The following is a 19,592-nucleotide window of genomic DNA, read 5'->3' on the forward strand; positions in this document are numbered from 1 at the left end:
CTCAGGGCCTTTGCACTTCCCCTTCCCGTCCTCCTCATCTCCTCGCGGGTCCTCAGGGCTGACTCCCTCCAGTAAGGGCTTCTCAGCAGCCCTTCCCCGACCACACTAAGATCCTAAACCAACATTCACTCACTGACCCCCAAACCCTGCTCTCCTTCCTTGTTTTACCTTTCTCTGTAGTCCATGGGCCCACCTGACAGCCCACATATTACACTTATGTACGTGTTTCTTGTCTCTCCCCCAGTGGAATGCAAGCTCTGTGCCGGCAAGATGTTTGCTTGCTTGTTTTTATCTCCTCATGCCCAGAGCCTAGAACAGTGCATAGAACAAACACCTGAATGAATGAGTGAATAATCAAACGACAAATGTTCATTGTTAACAAAAAGTAATGTTTTCATTACTACCAGTACAATGAATGCCAGTTGCTAACTGGGATAAAAGTGTTATGACAGCTACTACTTCAACTCACACATGACTGTTATCGAGGGCCCTTGAAAACGAAATCTTCGGGAAACGAGAGCGCTGTTCCCTGTGACGGGGTTTGTTTGCCACCTAGTGGAAATCTTCAGTAACTGCAAGCCATGCAAAGCGTTCTAAGAACGGCGTTTCGGGCAGCTGAAACGCTGTGTTGGCATCCCTGATGAGAACGCCACTCAGCACAGCCCTTCTGGAGGGAAATTTAGCAATGCCTAACAAAACCACACATGCATTCACCCTTCTCCCCACCAGGCCCACTCCTAGGAACCTACCCTGAAGATACATCTCCAACACCATAAAAATAAGTATGCCCAAGGTTATTCACTGCATCATTATTTGTCATTTCAAACTACTGGAAGCTACCTGAATGTCTGCATATAAGACAGGGGCTGAACAAACACAATGGAGCACTCTGCAGCGGGAAAAAAGAATGAGAAAGACCCCCTAAGAGCCACTTTGAAGGGATTTCCAAGAACCTTCTGGTAAGTGGAAAAAGCAAAGCCCCAAAGAATTTGGAAAGCTTGCTGTCCTTCACGTCGGAAAGAAGGGGTATAAGAAATTACACACGCATCTGTTCATTTGTGCAAGAGAAAGACAGGAAGGATAAAACAGAAACCAAAGAGGCTGGATCACATCACTACAGGGCTTCGGGGAGGCAGGAGGGTGTGGGATCCGGGTAGGGATGAGGAAAGAGCGGCAGTTCCCCGGGTGTATCTTCTTCTAAATCTTTGACTCTTAGTGGAAGCCAAAACATGCACTTCCCATGTGACCCAGCGACCGCAACCCTGGGCATTTATACCAGAAAGATGAAAATGCGTGTTCACGTAAAAACCTGCACACGATTCTTCGTAGCAGCTCTGTAATTATAACCGAAACCTACAAGAGACCAAAACGTCCCCCACACCGCAGGCAGAGGGTTCCACGGACTCAGCAGCAGACAGGCTGGCACATGAGACTACCTGGATAGATCTGAAGGGCCTTATGTCGAGTGAAAGAAGCCAGCCTCACAGGTCACACACCGTAGGGGACTTCCCTGGCGGTCCAGTGGTTAAGACTCTGAGCTCCCAATGCAGGGGGCTCGGGTTTGATCCTTGGTCAGGGAACTAGATAGATCCTGCACGCCGCAACTAAGAGCCCGCATGCTGCAACTAAGGAGCTTGTGTGCCGCAACTAAGAACCGGTGCAGCTAAATAAATACATAAATATGAAAAAATAAATAAAAGGTCACACACTATATGATTTCATTCACATAACATTCTTGTAAGGACAAAAATCATAGAGATGGGGACTTCCCTGGTGGCGCAGTGGTTAAGAATCCACCTGCCAATGCAGGGGACACGGGTTCAATCCCTGGTCCAGGAAGATCCCACATGCGCAGAGCAACTAAGCCCGCGAGCCACGACTACTGAGCCCACAAGCCACAACTACTGAAGCCTGCGTGCCTAGAGCTCGTGCTCCACAACGAGAAGCCACCGCAGTGAGAAGCCCGCGCACCGCAATGAAGAGCAGCCCCCACTCGCCGCAACTAGAGAAAGCCTGTGCACAGCAACAAAGACCCAACACAGCCAAAAATAAATATAAAATAATAAATAAAATTTTAAAAACATCACAGAGATGGAAACTGATTGGTGGTTGCCAGGGGCTGGGGGTCTCTGCTGGGATGGTGGAGTGGTGGGTCCACGCCTCCACACCCGGAATAAAACAACACAGAACTCCCCACATACATTGTTGCAATGTCAGTCTCCTGGTTTTGTGACTGTACTCAAGTTATGTAAGATGTAACCACTAGGGAAAACCAATGCGGAAAACTAGGCCAAGCATCTAAGGAGATACTCTGCGACTTTTGCAACTTCCTGTGAATCTACAAATTTCAAAATAAAATGTTAGAGAATATGATTACAGGTCAAACAAACATGCCGGGGTGGGGGGAGGTTTGGTCCCTGAGCCAACACTTTGTAACCTCTGGTTTCAAGGAGCAGGGTATCCCTGTTCGTGATCCTCTGCCAGTATTCCTTTGGTCCCATTCCCCTGGTTCAGAGGCTGGTCACTAGGCCAGAGGGAGCGTGGATGTGTCATCTGAGGCATCAGAAACAGCAGATGGAAAGAGTTTGTGTGTGTGTGTGTGTGTGCGTGTGTGTGCGTGTGTGTGCTGTATTGATTTTCTACTGCTGCGTAATAAACTACCACAAAGCCACTCAGTGGCTTCAAACAACACACATTTCTTATCTCACAGTTTCTGTGGGTTGGGAGTCTATGTTCTGGTAGGTGGGCTCATATGCTCAGGGTCTCACCAGACTGGGATCCCCTCTGACTCAGGGGCCTCTTCCAGGTCACTGGTTGCTGGTGGAGCCCATGTCCTTGCAGTTGTATGGCTGAGATTCCGGGTTTCTTTTCTAGCTGTTGACTGGGGACCATTCTCAGATCCTCAAGGCTGCCCTCACGTCCCTGCCCCACGACCCATCACCTCGCGTATGGCAGCGGCCTCTTCAGGCCCCCAGGAGAGGGTCTTGGCTACGAATTCTGCCAACCACCCGAGTGAACCTCCTCTGACAGAGACAGCAGGTGCAGACAACTACAGCGATCCCGTGGCTACGATCTGCTGAGTCACCGCGGAGTGTGGTAACACTGGGGTTTGAGTTGACACTGGAACAACACAGGTGAGCAGCTTTGTGGAGCTCCGGCTTCTCCATCTATATCTAACGTATTTTTGCCTGAAAATATTGCATGAAATGGGCTGGGGTGAGGAAACACTGTTTTCCAGGCAACACCGAGGTCTGCAAAGCTCTGTGTTAGGGCGAGGCAAAGACCCGGGACACTATTTTATGGGAATTGCTAAATCCAATTGTACAGCAGATTTCGTTCTCATTTATGTCCTCGATCGAATTGCTATAAGGCATTTTGATGTTTTGCTCTTTCTTAGGATTCCCATCATTAGCTGGTAGTGACCTGGACAAAACTAGACACAAAAACATGATATGAAATTACATTTTTGCCTATCAGACAAAGAGGGGATATTTGTGAAGGTTATTGAATACATTGGTTCTCAATGAACACCTTTTCTGGTTGTTAACATATAAATAAGATTAGCATAAACTAGGATTGGCAAACTTTTCCTGTAAAGGGCTAGTTAGTAAACATGTTCAGCTTTGGGGACATAATGGTTTCTGTGCAGTAATTCAGCTCTGCCACAGAGCACAAAAGCAACCATAGGCAATATGTAAATGGATGCAGCTGTGTTCCAATAAAGATTTATTTATGGTCACTGAAATGTGAATTGCATGTAATTTTTTTTGGGGCCTCACCTCGTGGCTTGCTGATCGTTGTTCCCTGACCAGGGATCGAACCCAGGCCCTCGGCATTGAAGGTGCCAAGTCCTAATCACTGGACCGCCAGGGAATTCCCGAACTTCATGTAATTTTCATGTCATGAAATACAATTCATCATTTGATTTTTTTCAACCATTTAAAAGTATAAAAACCATTATTAGCTCACAGGCTGTACAAAAACAGGCAGTGGGTTGATCTGGCCCGTGAGCCATGGTTTGGCAACCTTTACATTATCTCTATTCTAATCTAACATGTGCCCCATGTTGACATCACAGGTTAAAACCAAAGTCTGTTTTCCTTATCTGCATTTCTTCAGAATGTGCTGTGAAAATAACTCACATAGTCCCATTTGCTTGAAAATACCCAGAAAGAGTACGGAAGGCACAAAGGAGGCGTCTCAGCGCCTTCCAGTTTTTCCACGTCCTGGAAGTTGAAGTTTCGGCAACAAGTAAAGGGCTCAGGGACCACTTTTCAAAGGTAGCGTCACGGTTACGAGAGGGGAAGAGATGGCCGGCTCTGATCTGAGGTCTCTTCCCGAACACGTATGTGCGACTGATCCTGAGGACTGTGCCCCAGCGATGAGGATGAACTCTGTGAGCTCTTCGTGGCTGGGAAGGAAGGTGATGGAGAGTCAAGCCCACTTTAATTTGGACTGAAGTGGAAATAAGGGAATTTCCATGGTCTCGCACAGCTGACGTCTCTGCCCAGGCCTGCACCTGCAGGTCTCTTTTTTTTTTTTTTTAAGATTTTTTTTTGATGTGGACCATTTTTTTAAAAGCCTTTATTGAATTTGTTACAATATTGCTTCTGTTTTATGTTTTGTTTTTTTGCCGCGAGGCGCATGTGGGATCTTAGCTCCCTGACCAGGGATCAAACCCGCACCCCCTGCATTGGAAGGCAAAGTCTTAACCACTGGACCGCCAGGGAAGTCCCTGCACTTCTCTAAAACTACCAGGCTGGCCTAGATTAGGGGTCCTGAGCTAAGAGAACAGCCTGGAGTAAGTGTAGTTTCCATTAGCCATACAAACATGCCAAAATACCCATATTTTAAATAAGTATTATAAAGAATATTCATATTGACCAATTTGGGAACCCTGGTTAGCTCATCTATATCCAAATTACATTAAAAACATGGTTTGAGGGCTTCCCTGGTGGCGCAGTGGTTGAGAATCTGCCTGCCAATACAGGGGACACGGGTTCGAGCCCCGGTCTGGGAAGATCCCACATGCCGCGGAGCAACTAGGCCCGTGAGCCACAACTACTGAGCCTGCGCGTCTGGAGCCTGTGCTCCGCAACAAGAGAGGCCGCGATAGTGAGAGGCCCGCGCACCGCGATGAAGAGTGGCCCCCGCTTGCCGCAACTGGAGAAAGCCCTCGCACAGAAACGAAGACCCAACACAGCCAGAAATAAAATAAATAAATTAATTCAAAAACAAAACAAAACAAAACATGGTTTGATTCTCCATTTTTCTTAATCCACTTAGACACATGTAACTGTTAGTTTTGTAGTAGAAAAGTCAATGCATGGGACCCATGAGACAGTGAATAAGACGACTTTTCTGGTGGTAAGAAAATGAAATGATTCTAGAATCCACCATCCCCTTGACACACACACCTCCTAACAATCATTTCTATCATTTTAAAACCTATAAAGTTGTCCTTTGTAATATATCATAAAGATAAAAAAGGTTCTGTCTTTTGCGAAAATAGCTACTATAAAGATAGTTATTATGACAATAATATCAGCATCTTACCCCAAATTTCCCAAGCCTTATTCTACAAGGGCCATGGCACAGTGGCCAAGAATGTCACCCTACACTAATGTCACTGTCCATACACTTCTCACCACCCTCAGCTCTAGAGGAAGTGAGGAAGGCAAAAACAAAACAATAACTGCTATGGCTACTGGCCTCGCACTTTTTTCAAGCTTAAAAAAAGAGAAAGGAAAAAGGTCCCAAGTTCGAGAATTCTTTTTCTTCAGAATAGTTTTATTAGTTTGCATGCGGTTTGTCAACACTCAAATTTTCCTCTCCTACTTTGACACACAAATCCACTCACTCGGAGTCTTCTTCGCCCCATATCTCATATATTGTAATATTATTGTGTGGGTCTGCAGGCACCTCTGAGCTCTGAAACTTGAGGTTACCGCCAGTTGCCATGGCGGCTTTCAGATTCCGCACCTTGGACATGAATTTCACAAGGTCCATCTCGAGCTGGGTTAAGGTATTGAATGCATAGTCTTTGTTGGGGGAAGCATTTTGATTTTTCTTTATTGGAAAGCGAAATGAACAGCCTCGAAGGGCAGGAGGATTCTTCTGCTCCTGTCAAGAAAGATATTCAGGGTGAATAATACTGTTGATGTTGCTGGTTTTGACACAATTCTAAGAGAGCTGGGCTCACCTAAGAGAAGTTGGCTCTAGCATTGATCTAGCCCAAGGATTGGCAAACAATGGCCAAATCCGGCCCACCAGCTTTTTTTGTTAGTAAAGTTTTATTGGAACACAGCCAGGCTCATTCATTGGCATATTGTCTATGGCTGCTTTCATGCTCAAACAGCAGAGTTGAGTCCTTGCAACAGAGACTGAATGGGCTGCAAAGCTGAAAATATCAACTATCTGGCCTTTTACAGAAAAGGTTCGCCAACCCCTGCTCCCATCAGTTTGGACACAGAATCCTGAAGCGGTGGGTTTGTCCAGGAGCGAACATGCTGCTGTATTTCTCTCCCTTCCCCTTCTCAGAGCTGTTCAGCCACTTTATGGACAGGCCGTTACCTCTTTACACCTCTGACCCTTTACGACAGGTCTTTTCCTTTACCTGGGATAATGATACCATTTCCATTCAGTTCAGCAACTTGTAATGATTCAAACGCTAGGGAAATTAAAAATCAGGGGCAGTGAATCTGCCTCCATAAATAATGTTGACCTGAAACACGCCAAGTTCTTGAATCTATCCTCAATTTGAAAAATCTCATTTAACAGGATAAATATTGAGCCAAGGTTTTAGTTGCCCAGTAAACAGAAGGTGGTCTTCAACTATGAGTCCCCACCTCTGTGAGTTAAGATCTACCGTCCTCCCTAAGGACACGTCGGGAAATGAGTTAGCCAACGTTTCTCAGGACCAGAAGTAGGTACTCTGTATTCAAATTCGTTGTACTTAACGGTCTTGCCTGTAACAACCAGAGCATGTGTTCCTCTGAGTCTGAGCTTTCTGAGATGGAATCAATGTGGTGTGAAAAACGGAGCCATCCTTACCTTATCCTTCTCACTATCTCCTCGAAACTTTAGCATCATATACAGCACGACAACGAAAAAAAGCCAGAGCCACTTGCTCCCAAGCCAGCCCTGGGCATGCTCTGGGAGATTCTGCCGAATTCGAAAGTGCCCTCCGCAAGGCACCTTCCCCTGGGGTTCTCTGGCTTTATCCCTCAGAGAAGAAAACATAAAGGCATAGCCGCAGGAGAGGCACAGAGGAAAGAACAAGAACCATTTCAGCGTCTGCATGGTGAGCAGAGATGGGGGACAAAGTGGCTCATGGTGGGTTGGTCTGCCCTTGCACCCGGAGACTGGGGACCAGGGCTGGGCTGGGCGGTTGGTGATGTCACAGAGGCCCTGAGCCAGAACCAGCTCTGGCCATTGTGATGACTTCAGGGCAGAGGATAAAGAGGCTCTCAGGGGTCGCCTGGGAGTAGGGCTTAAAGGGAAATGGCGAAATTTCCAGCAGGCAATAAAAAGAGAGGCGGGGAGTGATAGAAGGCCATCTCCTTGCCAGTATGTTCTTTCTGACCCTCATGCTCTACTGGGAGAGTCCATCTATTTTTGTTTTTCTATTTGTTGACTGCAGACGCTGTGGTGAGCAGAGCAGACCGGGCATGTGCCCCTGTGGAGCTGAGAGCCTAGTGGGAAGAAAGATATTAAACCAGAGGCTAAAAAAAAAAAAACCACCAAAAAAACAGAGGCTACAGACTAGGAGCCACTGATGTACTTTGTTTGGCCTACATTGTTTCTGAAAATGATTATTTGCCAATATTTAAATGTCGGTGGGGGGAGGGCTTCACTTAAAAAGGCCAGATTTCAAAGGAAACTAAGTTTCCTTTGAAAAGTATGGACGATCTGGTAACACGGGGGCCCCTCTCTGCTGGAGCTGAGTAGCAACCGCCCCTCTAGGTGGCCATGTTTTCTCCACAGTCCCCACCACTCCCTATCGCCTCACAGTTACGCTCATTGACTTCACCTGAGTGTGCAATGCCTGAGTTAATTAAGAGTATCATTTATTTCATTAAAATTGTGATAAGGGGACTTCCCTAGTGGTCCAGTGGTTAAGACGGTACACTCCCAATACAGAAGGCACGGGTTCGACACCTGGTTGGGGAACTAAGATCCTGCATGCTGCACGGTGTGGCCAAAAAAGAAAAAAATAACATTTGTGATAAGAACAGAGAGCTTTAAGAGAACGCAAGGGGGCAGCTCTAGGTTGGTTCAGGCAGGAAGGCTTTCCTGAAGAAGACACTCAGAATGTGAGGGATGATCAGGAGGAGGCGGGATAAAATGGGGACGTGGTTGGCATCAGGCAGGTGTGAAGACTCTGAAGCGAGAGGGGCACAGCCTGCAGGACGACAGAGGCCGCTGCAAGGAGTACAGCCAGGGCTCACTGGCCAGTGCACTTGAAACCATCAGTTTCTAAAAAGGACATGAAACAAAAAGTCCTGACTAATGGAACGCAGGGCGTGTACCTGTTCCGCTGGGTCACCTGATTCACACTTATTCCCGGGGAATAAAGCCTTCTGCTGGACATAACCAAGGGTCCACCGGGTGCCTGCACTGTGCCTCTAACTGTGTTGAGTGATGGAGAAGTTCTGTGAGATGGTTTGAAACCAGGAGGGGAGACGCAGAGTGGGATCCAGCCGCACAGACCGCCCTGGGGCACATGCTCCCCCAGCTTGGGGTGGGGACGTGGGGCTCCCTGGCGAGAGCACCTGTGTAGGGCTTACGGGGGCGTGAGGCCCAAGGGTTGGTTAGGAAATAGGCACGGCTATTATAACCAGACTTGCCTGTATGTAAATGTATATAAATGCTGATCTGGGAAAGAAAATAGATAATTTTCAGGTTTGTTCTGGAAAAGTCCACAACAGAAATTCACTGACGTTAAGATCATTCTGACTAAAATGCCTCTATATTCACAACGTCAACACGTCCTCGGGTCCAGCCGCCCACCCTGTTGCGGCACAGGACCCGGGACGGAGCAGGCTGCGTCCGGCCTCCACCCCCTCCCCAGACTCCTCCCTCTGAGGCTGCCCCCTCCGGCCTCCGACCTTCCTCTCCCAGCTCCTTTGCCTGCTTTTTTAAAAAATGTATTTTACTGAAGTACAGCTGACTTACAATGTTGTGTTTCCTTCGCCTGCTTTTTAATGGAAACCAGGGCCCTGGGTCTGGTATAAAGAACCATCTCAATGATACAACTGTCTCCAGAAAGGCAGTGTTGAACCTGGATGTTCCTGATTCTTGGTCTCATAGGAGAATTTCATTAATTATTCACTTCAACACACTTTATGGATAAGATACACCAATTTTATGCACAGTTTCCCCCTTTTATAATCTTCTGCTGAGAGGGAAAGTGGAATTGACATGATGTCATAGAACTACTATCGCTATCATTGCAATGGCCGCAATTTTCTTACTCAACGCTCGGGGAAGAAAGAAGAAAAATACAGAGACGAGAGCAAGAGCAGACTTTAGACTTTATTTTCGTACGAAATCATCGGGTGCCAACTAAATCTCCTCTCTCATCAAGGCGATCCGCAAGGAAGGCCCCTCAGTCCCCTCCCTGGCGCTGAGACGAACCCTCCTACAGCCCTGCAGGCGGAATGCACTTCAAACTCGTCCTTCCTCAAGTTCGGTTTCAGTTGGCTTGTTTAATTAACCGCCGCGAGCAAAACCATGAGAATCTGAGTCAAGATGAGCCAACCACATACCCGTGAGGAATCCGGAGTCTTTAATTATTTTAAGCATAAATAGCGCGGCCAGCGTGCTTTGGCCGGGGAAGGTCCACACGCACAGGGGGAGGCGGTGAGCGGAGAGGGCGACAGGGTGGGGCCGGCGGGGTCACCGAGCCCCCATCTTGCCCTGCCATGCGGGCTCTGAGCTCTGAGGTGCGCCGAGGCCGCGCCCCGGGCCTCAGAAGCAGTAGGACGTGTGGGTGACCCAGTGGGCCGACTCCTCCTTGGAGCGCTTGGCGGAGCTGTGGGTTGTGAAAAGGGACTTGTAAGCTTCTGACTCTCCGCTGTCGGCAATGGACCTCTTCATGGCTCCACATGGAGGCTTCCCGGCTTTTCCGGAAGAGCTCCCGTGTGCTGCTGGAAAAATGAAAAGCCCAAAACTTTAAAGCTGGGACTACGTCACATCCTCAAAAGTTCATTAATCCCAGGAATTTCCTTCCTGCTTTCTGGGGATGAATGTTGAAATACGTTATCTCAATCGACAAGTCCTAAAAACAAATGAAGCTACTGTATTTAAAATCACACTAATCACTACTTGCTATACATTCTCGGCACTGGTCCCAGCTCCGGGGATGACGTACATGAGATGCTGAGGCCAGGTGGCTGAGGTGTGTGTCTGGGGGACTGGGACCCATGAACACTCTGGAGGACGATTACACCACAGGATTACACACTCCTTTACCGCATCAATCTGTGCTTTTCTTCTTTGTGAAATAAATACTATTTTCTTTGTTAAAGGTAGTGAGTTTCGGGAGAAAGGCACTAAATTCTGGACTATCCAGCAGATAGAATGGCTCTCGGTCAAGAGCAGGTGGAGGAAGGCCAGCTCGAGTGCACACGCGGTGCACAGCGAGCCCCAGCCTTAAATTAGGGAACGCCCGTGTCAGGCCTCGGCGCCCCCGGTTAGCCTGGCCCCAAGTGCAGATTCCACAGGGCAACTGGCATTTGCGCCCACACCCCTTCCGTCCCGAGAGGGCTCCTGCTCTAAGGTGAATCAACTGTTTCTTAGTTACCCCCCAAGAGAGCTCAGTGAACTATTTAGAGACACCATTAGGACGACCTTGAGTTCTCGAATTCACGCGAGCAAAACCGTGATGCACCCACGCAGGTTCCCAGCTGTCTAGTGGCCCACTGCCGTCTCAATAGGACCCACCTGCACTTCTGGGAGCCGAGGTGCTTTTCTTCTCTTGAGAATCAAGGCTGGTTTCTTCGGGCTTCCCTGTCTTCATTTTTGATGGTCCTGGGGCTTCTGTGAAAAAACAAAGTAAGCAAAACAAAACAACATCAGGAACTTATTTAGGAAACAGGCCTATGGCCTTATTTTTGCTAAAATAAGGAGCTCTTTTAGCATCTTACCTTCACTGACATCTGATTTTGAGAGAGACTCTGCCACCTTGGGTTTCTTTGTTTTCTGTGAAAAGAAAGGGGAGGGCGGACACGTGCTCAGATGCACTGATTTCGGAGTCAGTGTGGCTCCCGCCAGTCCGGGAGCCCAGAGAGGCCGACACGGGTCACTCAGGCCAGGGCTCCCGCTGAAGACGACTCTGATCCTCTGCCCTAACCTCGGGCCTCCCCACGTGTTTCCAGTTGCGCACTCTCGCCTCACGTGACACACATCCGCAGAGATCCGCTCGGCTGTACAGTTACATTCCCAAACCACCTCCTCAAAACACCTCAACGCGGAGGACAGGTTTCAGTGGGAACAGTCAGCGTTCGCGGTGACGACTGCACACAAAAGGGCGGTTAACTGGATAATAACACAAGTCCAGCCAGTACTGAACCTTAACCCTTCCGGGAAGACTTCTTCAAAGTTGTCCAGCTGCTTTGACATTTGTGTAGTTAACTGTAAGGACTTGAGGCCTGTACTAAAGAACACTTTAGCCGATTCTCCTCAACTCTGGATTACTTGTTAGAATTCGGTCGCTCGTAATAGTTAAATTGGTCAGCAAAAATTTAAGAAATGAAACAAACCATTCTAAAACCACACAGCTGATTCAGTCACAGAAAGGACAAACAGGACTTACGTTCACTCAGAGAATTTACTTTAAACGTGCCGTTTTCCTAAGCATGCAAAAGGTGGCGTTAAAGATACGCAGCCTAAACGCTTCAGAAGGCTCCCATCACTAGAAAACATCAAAGACCTTGCTCGGGCAGTGGCCCTGAACCTGTACTATATACATGCTACGTGATCTGTAACACTTGCATAAAACATAAACACGTCCTGCTCATTTCACACATGCAAGACATGCATTCAAATTTGTGAGGGTAACACCTCATTCTTCAAAAAAAAAAAAAAAGTGCAGAAAACTGCTAATTTCTAAGCCCTCCATTCACAGCTGAGGTTATCTGAAAAGCACGAGTAGTGAGGCCTTAGACAGGAAATGCTATGCCCTGTCTCCAGCTGCGGGTACATTGGGGAAATATTTTGGTTTCCTGGTAGCCGTCTCTAGGAAGCATTCCCAGAAGGTCCGGGGAGTATTCTGCGGAGAGGAGCATGCTAGTTCCACTGGGCTTTGAACAACTTGGCAGGAAGCCTGGGACAGAGGGGACAACTCACTAAAGTAAGAAGAAGGCTAATGACCACACCAATGTCTCTAGGAGCTTCCGTTACAATACAATTTTTCCCTTCTGTGCTTCTTAAAAACTGAACTTGATCAATAGTAGCAACAAAGAACAAGCAGATCCTCTTTGGTAAATGTCGTCAAAAATATCTCAAACTCCTATTCACTTCTAAACCCGAACTCACTCCTTTAAATGACAGAGCGTCTCTTTATTTCTCATGAATATTGTAATAACCTCGTACAAGACCGCTTCATGGAGTACTTCCACTGGTATTTGATCACAAAAGCTGGGCACGATTCCTTGTACTACAGAACCATTCATAGACATTATTTATTTTCCTCAGTGAAGCTTTCAAAGGAGGAAATGCCAGTGGTTTGGCTCTTTCTGAGAACTCTGGACCCATACACAATAACAACACTGCTATCACATTCTCAGCTTTTTAAAGCCTCATGACCATGAATTACATATTATTCCAGGGTGATACGGTCTTGCACTTTCCTCTATTATGATTTTAAAAAGTGAAAAACCTGGGCTTCCCTGGTGGCGCAGCGGTTGAGAATCTGCCTGCCAATGCAGGGGACACGGGTTCGAGCCCCGGTCTGGGAAGATCCCACATGCCGCGGAGCAACTAGGCCCGTGAGCCACAACTACTGAGCCTGCGCGTCTGGAGCCTGTGCTCCGCAACAAGAGAGGCCGCGATAGTGAGAGGCCCGTGCACCGCGATGAGGAGTGGCCCCCGCTCTCCGCAACTGGAGAAAGCCCTCGCACAGAAACGAAGACCCAGCACAGCCATAAATAAATAAATAAATAAATAAATAAATTTATTTAAAAAAAAAAAAAGTGAAAAACCTGACAAATCTTTAATTCTTACGTCACTGGTAAATGCACGCCAGTAGCCCAAAACCAGGCAGGCTATTTTTCTTCACAGTTTTATGTCCTCAGGATCCTGAAACTAATTTTCTAATACTTTAGGCATTCTTTTGCCTTAATTCTGATGACATGAATTTTCTCCCACATTTACCCTGAACCTTTTTTTTTTTCTTTTTTTAAAGAATGAAAAAAAGACCATGGCTATCATCTGTAAGTACTCAAGAAAGAACAAAATCTACTACTGGACCCAGAGTCAATGACACACTGAATGGTTTCTCAGCTGATCAACTGTTCTGAGCCTGCTCAGCACATCAGACCATTAAGCACTGATTCCACTGCTTATGGACCTGGGCGCAAAGCAAAGCCTTCACCCCAGCACCCCCGACCCAGAGCACCGGGCACCAGCAAGCATCGCCGGGGCGCCACTCAAAACCGGGGCCAGGGGAGGCTCAGGACGGCCAGGCCGGCGGCTTCCACAGTGGGAAGGCTGCTCGGCTCCTCACTCCAGGGAGTGCAGGGAGGGTGTGTGTGTCTGCGTGTGTGTGTCTGCCTGTGTGTGTGTCTGCGTGTGTCTGCATGCGTGTGTGTGTCTGCGTGTGTGTCTGCATGCGTGTGTGTGGGTGCGCGTCTGCATCTGCACTCCCAGGAGTGGGTGGGAAGCACAGGCCCCGGGCTCCCCCCAGATCTCTAGGATGTTCAAACCTGGGCCGCACAGGCTCTCCAGAGGTGCTGGGGGTGGTGACTTTCACTCCTCCTCAGTTTCACAAGGTGTGACACCAAGCCTCTTACACTCAGTGCCCGCGCAGCAATCGTGGTGGCCGCCTTGCCCTCCGGACGCACTCTGGGCGGACTTCACAGGCCTGAGCTTTTCTACCCTCCTGCCCACACCTGCCCCCTGCAGGTGGCGTCACCCCCCGCCCCCCTTCACCGATGAGGTAGCCGAGCGCAGAGCAGACCACTGAGCCCAACCCAGCGAGGGCGTTAATCTTCTAGAGCCCGGGCCCGCCTGGTCATAAAAACTGCCTCGATCACGGCAAACCCCGAACCAGTGCCAGCAGCACAGCCAGCGGGTTTGCGACGGGCTCTGGAGCAGAGGCCGCAGCTGGGCAGGACCTGCAGACTTGACTCGCGCCCAAACTCGGGAAGGCAAAGAACCGAGCCTGGGACTCCGGTACCTTTCCCAGCTTGGCTCGCAGCCTCCTCGCCTCCATCCTTCTCTCCAGCGTTGCCACGTCCTCCTTGGTGCCATTGAGCACGATGACGTCGTCCTCCTGGAAGGCAGCCCCACACTGAAGAGGACGAAAGAGAGAAGACAGATTCCGTCACCACGCGGAAAGCAGCTACCCTCAGACCCTCACTCTTAGCCCAACCACTGGTCCTCAAGCTCTTGGGAAATTCCTGTTGTTCCCCCGCCTGCACCTTGGCTTGGCCAGTTTTTGACCCCGAGCCCTGCTTGGGAAAGTTTCTGTGTACAGTTAGCATGGCAGGCCTGCCTGCCAGACTGGCCCTGGCTGGTGTCTAGGCACTTGGATTTCTGGAGGGTTCCTCCCACTTCCTAATTGTGTTGGGCTTCTTTGCTTACAGGCCTCCCCACTGGACCCGACCTCCAGGGGCCCCATGCAAAGACCCAAGCACGGGGTGGACGTTTAGGAAACGTCTGTTGAAGGAATCATCAGCAATACTTACTGAGCACCTACTGATGGCTCATCTCATGAGGACTGACTTCATAAGAGCCTGTGACACTCACACACAGCTGAGCCAAGGCTAAAAGCAAGAGGCTGGGGGATCTCACATTCCAGACAGAGGTTTGCAACCTAGACCTTCCATCAGGATCTCCTGGGGGATCCCTGAGACCCACCGCCAATTTCTGATTCAGGAGTTCTAGGGTGGGACCCGCTAATTTGCATTTCTAATGTTTTCTCAGGTCATGCAGATGCTGCCTGTGGGGGAACCAGGCTTTGAGAACCACTGTTCTAGAGTTTAGGAAGTTGGCCAATTAGGGTAAATGGGCTAAATCCCAGCAGGAGAGGGGAAGGACCATGCCGGAGGCACAGCCTGCATTTCAGCCCTTTCCTGGGCTGCAGCTGCCCACTGTCATGCCCACAGGGGTGCTGCATTTTCAATTGCTCCCTGGGAAGCCAGCCCTGCTGAGGACAGCGTTTGGGCCAGCATCCATTTCGGGGTTTGTTTCCCTCTTCCTGTGGGTTCTCCAGAGTCCCTCTGCCTAGACCTCGGCCTCAGTTACCGCCTCTGTTAAATGGGGATAAACTGAACTCCCAGCATGATCGGGTTGAGGCAAGAATTAAGGGTAACGCCGTAGGGAATGGAGCCCAGAGCTGGGCACTGAACGCTCAACCATCACCAGTTTTGCATTTTCCTAACACAGATGGAGCTCCAAGTTCCAGCCCTCAGCATCGTGTCTCTAACTAGCTTCCCTAGGCAGAAGCATCGCATAACCTGAGTTCCTCATCCATGGATTCAACCAACTTCAGACAGAAAATATTTGGGAAGAAAAAATTTTCCAGAAAGTTCTAAAAAGCAACACTTGAATACTATATAAATAGTTGCCACGTACCACTGTAGGGCGCGGCAACTATTTACATAGACCACCAACTATTTACGTAACATTTATACTGTATTTACAACTATTTCCATAGCATTTACATTATATTAGGTATTATAAGTAACCTGAAGATGACTTAAAGTAAAAGGGAAGATGGGTGTCGGTTATATGCAAACGTTACACCATTTTATATAAGGGGCTTGAGCATCTGCGGATTTCAGTATATGCGGGAGTCCTGGGCCAATCCCCCCAGCCCCCGCAACCGATAGGGAGGGATGACAGTAAGCGCTGCTGCATTTTCCTCGCTGGGAGTCGTGCCCCCTCGTGGAATGGAGAAAGCGTAAGGAAGCCTCACGCGGATTCCTCTAGACTCTGCCTGGGTCCCTGCCCCTTACCATCTGAGGGCTACACAGCCCTGCTGGGTCACTGGACAAACCTGGGCCGTGAGGATGGCCGTATACCGAGTCCACGCCCAGAATCTCTCTGACAGAAAACATTCTCAGCACAAGAAAAGCCACGCAACTGCTCTTTTTCTTGAAAGTTGACACCGCTTTCCCAGCACCTCCTAACACACAGAGGAGCCGGCCACCGTCTGCTGACTCTCCTTGGCCGCTGCCTTAGCTGGGTTACTTACTGGGGCTCTGTGGACAAAACCCACAGCTCTAGGTCAAAGTCGGCTCCTTTTCTAAGGTGGTAAAGACCCACAAAGCCCGAGGTTGGTGCCACAGAGAGGAGCTCTGTGCACAGAGAGGCGGCGTCTGGCACGGCGTCTGGCCAGGGCTGCCTCTGGAGGACAGAGATGCCGGGAGGCCAGGGGAGGGGAACGGTCCCTCTGCAGGGGAAGGCTGCCTGGGAAGCCCCGGGCTGTGGGAGACCGGGGCAGAGCCTTCCCCTGGGGGCTGTCCTCCTTGGAGAGAGAAGGACAAAGAATCTGCAGGAACAGAATCAGGTGGTAGACAAGGCCCGGTGGGGCTTGGGGCTGGGGCTCTGGCGTCAGTAACCCTCCTCAGCGCGTCTGCTGCCCGGCTCCGTCACGGCCCTCGTCCTCCTCCCCCGCGGGCTTTCTGCGCCTCTTTCCACCACTCTTGCTGCCCGGGTCTGACCGATCGTGCCAGCGGTCCGCAGCCTCCCTCGCTGCACACGACTGTTTAGTTGTCTACATGTGACAGTGGGCCCTGTCTTGTACCCGAGTTGTAGTCCTAGAGTCGAATCAGCTGCTAATAACAACACTGAGCCGGGAACCTTGCACATTAAAACTTGAGATATCTTGCTCTTTGTCTCCAAAATTCAAAAAATCCACTAATACCAAACCCACCCCTCAAGGCCTCAACTGCCTGGACCTGAGCGGGCAGCCCCTGGGGACAGCAGCACGTGGCCCTCCCTCCAGCTACAGGCCCCTCACCTGTTCTGGGGTCATGCCTGACCTCACTAGGCTTCTGCTGGAACCCAGGGCCCTGCGTGGAGCGGCCCGTCCCTGGAGGCGAGTAAAACCAGGGCAGGAAGCAGGTTTCTGCCACGATGTCAGCTGCCAGACAGGGGCTCTCCTCCGTGGACTAAAGGGTGGGGGGGGGGGCTTTAGAAAGGGATGGGGGCTGCCGCAAAGGCACAGCGGCCCAAAGGGACTGACCCTCTCTTTGCTTATAACAGTAACAGGTACACAAAGCAGAAAACACCCGTATTTCCCATTTTTCTATGTGAACTGTTCCCGTACAGGTGAAATCACATATTTATTTTCAGTTTTGCTTCCTTTTATTACTTGTACCTCAGATGTCCAAGAAAGGGGGGAAATGGCTAAATAAATCATAATACATTCCTAAAAAGGAAGAGTATATAGTTATTTTAGAGTTTTCGACAACACAGAATATGCTCATTATAGGTTAAAAGGAAAAGCAGACTAGAAGTTGTATATTCACATGACCTCTGGATGTTAATTTTTCTTAAATATTGAAAAAAAAGGCCAGTAGGAAAGTGCTGAAGGAAACAGAATTAAGAGTAATATGCTACTATATCTGTATATTTATATCACAGACAAATGGAATAGTGGTTTCTCAATCTTTGTTCTTACAAATAATAATTGTGATGAACAACTGATTACATGCATCTTTGACCCCCAAATTCCACTTCTGAGACTTGGTTGTTCTCTATCACAGAACCCTGTTTCCTGCATTCATGGCTTATGATAAATGAATGTATGCCTGTATGTGTGTATTGACTTTTAAAATAGGGCTTCCCTCTGTCACTCTGTAATGTCCAAATGGGAAGGTTTTGTCTTTATCTTTCATGGTTGTAGCTGAGTCTTAAGCCCAGGGTCCTGCACACAGTGGATGCTCAGTAAATAATTGCTGAATGAAGGAATGAGAACATGACCTCAAGAAATATTTCAAACCAGGATGAAAGGGAGTGAAATTTTAAAGCCAAATAGCTCTCCTAGAAGGTCACATGAACTTTACACTCTTTACAACATGTGAGAATGCCCATCATACCACTTAAAGGAAGGAAAAAAAAACTTACGCTAATCCAAAAAGCAGAAGAAGACAGCTCCTTTTTGGCTTTGATTAAGAAACATAAAACACCCCACTGTATTCACAGCGCCTCTTTTGTAATTTACATGTCTACGCTCTATATCTGTTTTATTTATTAGGATTTTCATCTTTCAAAAATTTTAGTTGAATCACATCAGTATAAGGAGCTAATACAGGGCTTCCCTGGTGGCGCAGTGGTTAAGAATCCGCATGCCAGTGCAGGGGACACAGGTTTGAGCCCTGGTCCAGCAAGATCCCACATGCCGTGGAGCAACTGAGCCCGTGTGCCACAACTAGTGAAGCCCGCATGCCTAGAGCCCGTGCTCCGCAACAAGAGAAGCCACCGCAATGAGAGGCCTGCGCACCGTAACGAAGAGTAGCCCCCGCTCACCGAAACTAGAGAAAGCCCGCGTGCAGCAACGAAGACCCAATGCAGCCAAAAATAAATAAATAAAATAAATAAATTAAAAAAAAAAAAAGAAGCTGATGTTACATTAAGCCTGTGTTTTTGTCCATTTATTACAACACTCCGTTCAGCATGGTTGGTTTTACTCTGTGTCTCCCTTAGAGCTATGGGAGTATAAAGCTGCACGCAGGCAACTCTCCGCATCATTTTCTCAGGTTCTTCCACTGCTTTTGTCCAGGTTAAGCATGTGAGGTCCAGGTGAAATCCAGCGCCAGTCCTCTTCCCCTAGGGACGGGCCTGCCGGGCCAGTTCAGCAGCACTCACAGGACAATTTAAAACAAGCCCTCGGGCCTGGGGGCAGAGTTGGAGCCACACTTCACCAGCTGGCAGGGTGGCCTTCCCTTTCCTGACTCTCGTCTGATAAAAGTAGTCTCTCAACTCACAAAATGTGAACAACTCCACGCAGACATATACAGGGTCTCCCCACTAAAAGGCTGCGCGGATCTGTTTTTATATAAAAGCCACACATGTCACACGTGCGGCAAGGCTGCATCCCCCTCAGATTAAAGAGACTAGGTTCTACCCGCCTAGTTAAGAAATCTTTCTAGGGCAACGGCAACATCTGTTCTGCAAAAGAGCAACAGGTATCTCGAGTCACCGCAGCAGGGGAAGAAAAGCTGAACTCGGCTGACTAAATAAAGAGCTCAGGTGTCTGGACACCTGAGCGGGTGACAGTCTCTGCGGGGTGCGATTCACGTCTCTTGGCTTCACTATTCCCGACAGACACATCTGGGGTAAACCTAAAGAGAGGTCCAGCGAGCGGGAGGACCTTTTAAACCAGAAAAGGAAGGATGTTAGGAGGAAAAGTATCCATC

General features: G+C 48.8%; 2 protein-coding genes across 4 annotated transcripts in view; both read right to left on the reverse strand.

Moving 5' to 3' along the window:
* Positions 1 to 5,769: 5,769 nt before the first annotated feature.
* Positions 5,770 to 7,623, reverse strand: LOC118881852 (protein FAM209B-like). Of its 2 annotated transcripts, none has more exons than XM_036827141.1 (2): positions 7,054 to 7,623; positions 5,770 to 6,123 (listed from the first exon to the last, which is right to left on the reverse strand). In XM_036827141.1, the coding sequence occupies exons 1-2, from the start codon at positions 7,300 to 7,302 to the stop codon at positions 5,857 to 5,859; spliced, it is 516 nt and encodes a 171-aa protein (XP_036683036.1). In that variant the 5' UTR covers positions 7,303 to 7,623; the 3' UTR covers positions 5,770 to 5,856. The 2 variants fall into 2 exon arrangements, with proteins under 2 accessions (XP_036683036.1, XP_036683037.1); XM_036827142.1 differs by having other exon boundaries at positions 5,835 to 6,120; positions 7,054 to 7,302.
* A 1,895-nt stretch (positions 7,624 to 9,518) lies between these two features.
* RTF2 (replication termination factor 2) overlaps positions 9,519 to 19,592 on the reverse strand; it is a 41,570-nt gene continuing 31,496 nt past the window's right edge. The window contains exons 6-9 of one of the 2 annotated variants that reach the window (XM_036826156.1): positions 14,402 to 14,515; positions 11,151 to 11,205; positions 10,948 to 11,043; positions 9,519 to 10,151 (exon numbers count right to left, since the gene is read on the reverse strand). In XM_036826156.1, coding sequence (XP_036682051.1) covers positions 9,973 to 10,151; positions 10,948 to 11,043; positions 11,151 to 11,205; positions 14,402 to 14,515 — 444 coding nt within the window. In that variant the 3' untranslated portion in view covers positions 9,519 to 9,972. The remainder of the gene's footprint in view (positions 10,152 to 10,947; positions 11,044 to 11,150; positions 11,206 to 14,401; positions 14,516 to 19,592) is intronic. The other variant, XM_036826158.1, reaches the window with a different exon arrangement.

The sequence above is a fragment of the Balaenoptera musculus genome, chromosome 15 (assembly GCF_009873245.2).
Source record: "Balaenoptera musculus isolate JJ_BM4_2016_0621 chromosome 15, mBalMus1.pri.v3, whole genome shotgun sequence".
Classification (NCBI taxonomy): Eukaryota; Metazoa; Chordata; class Mammalia; order Artiodactyla; family Balaenopteridae; genus Balaenoptera; species Balaenoptera musculus.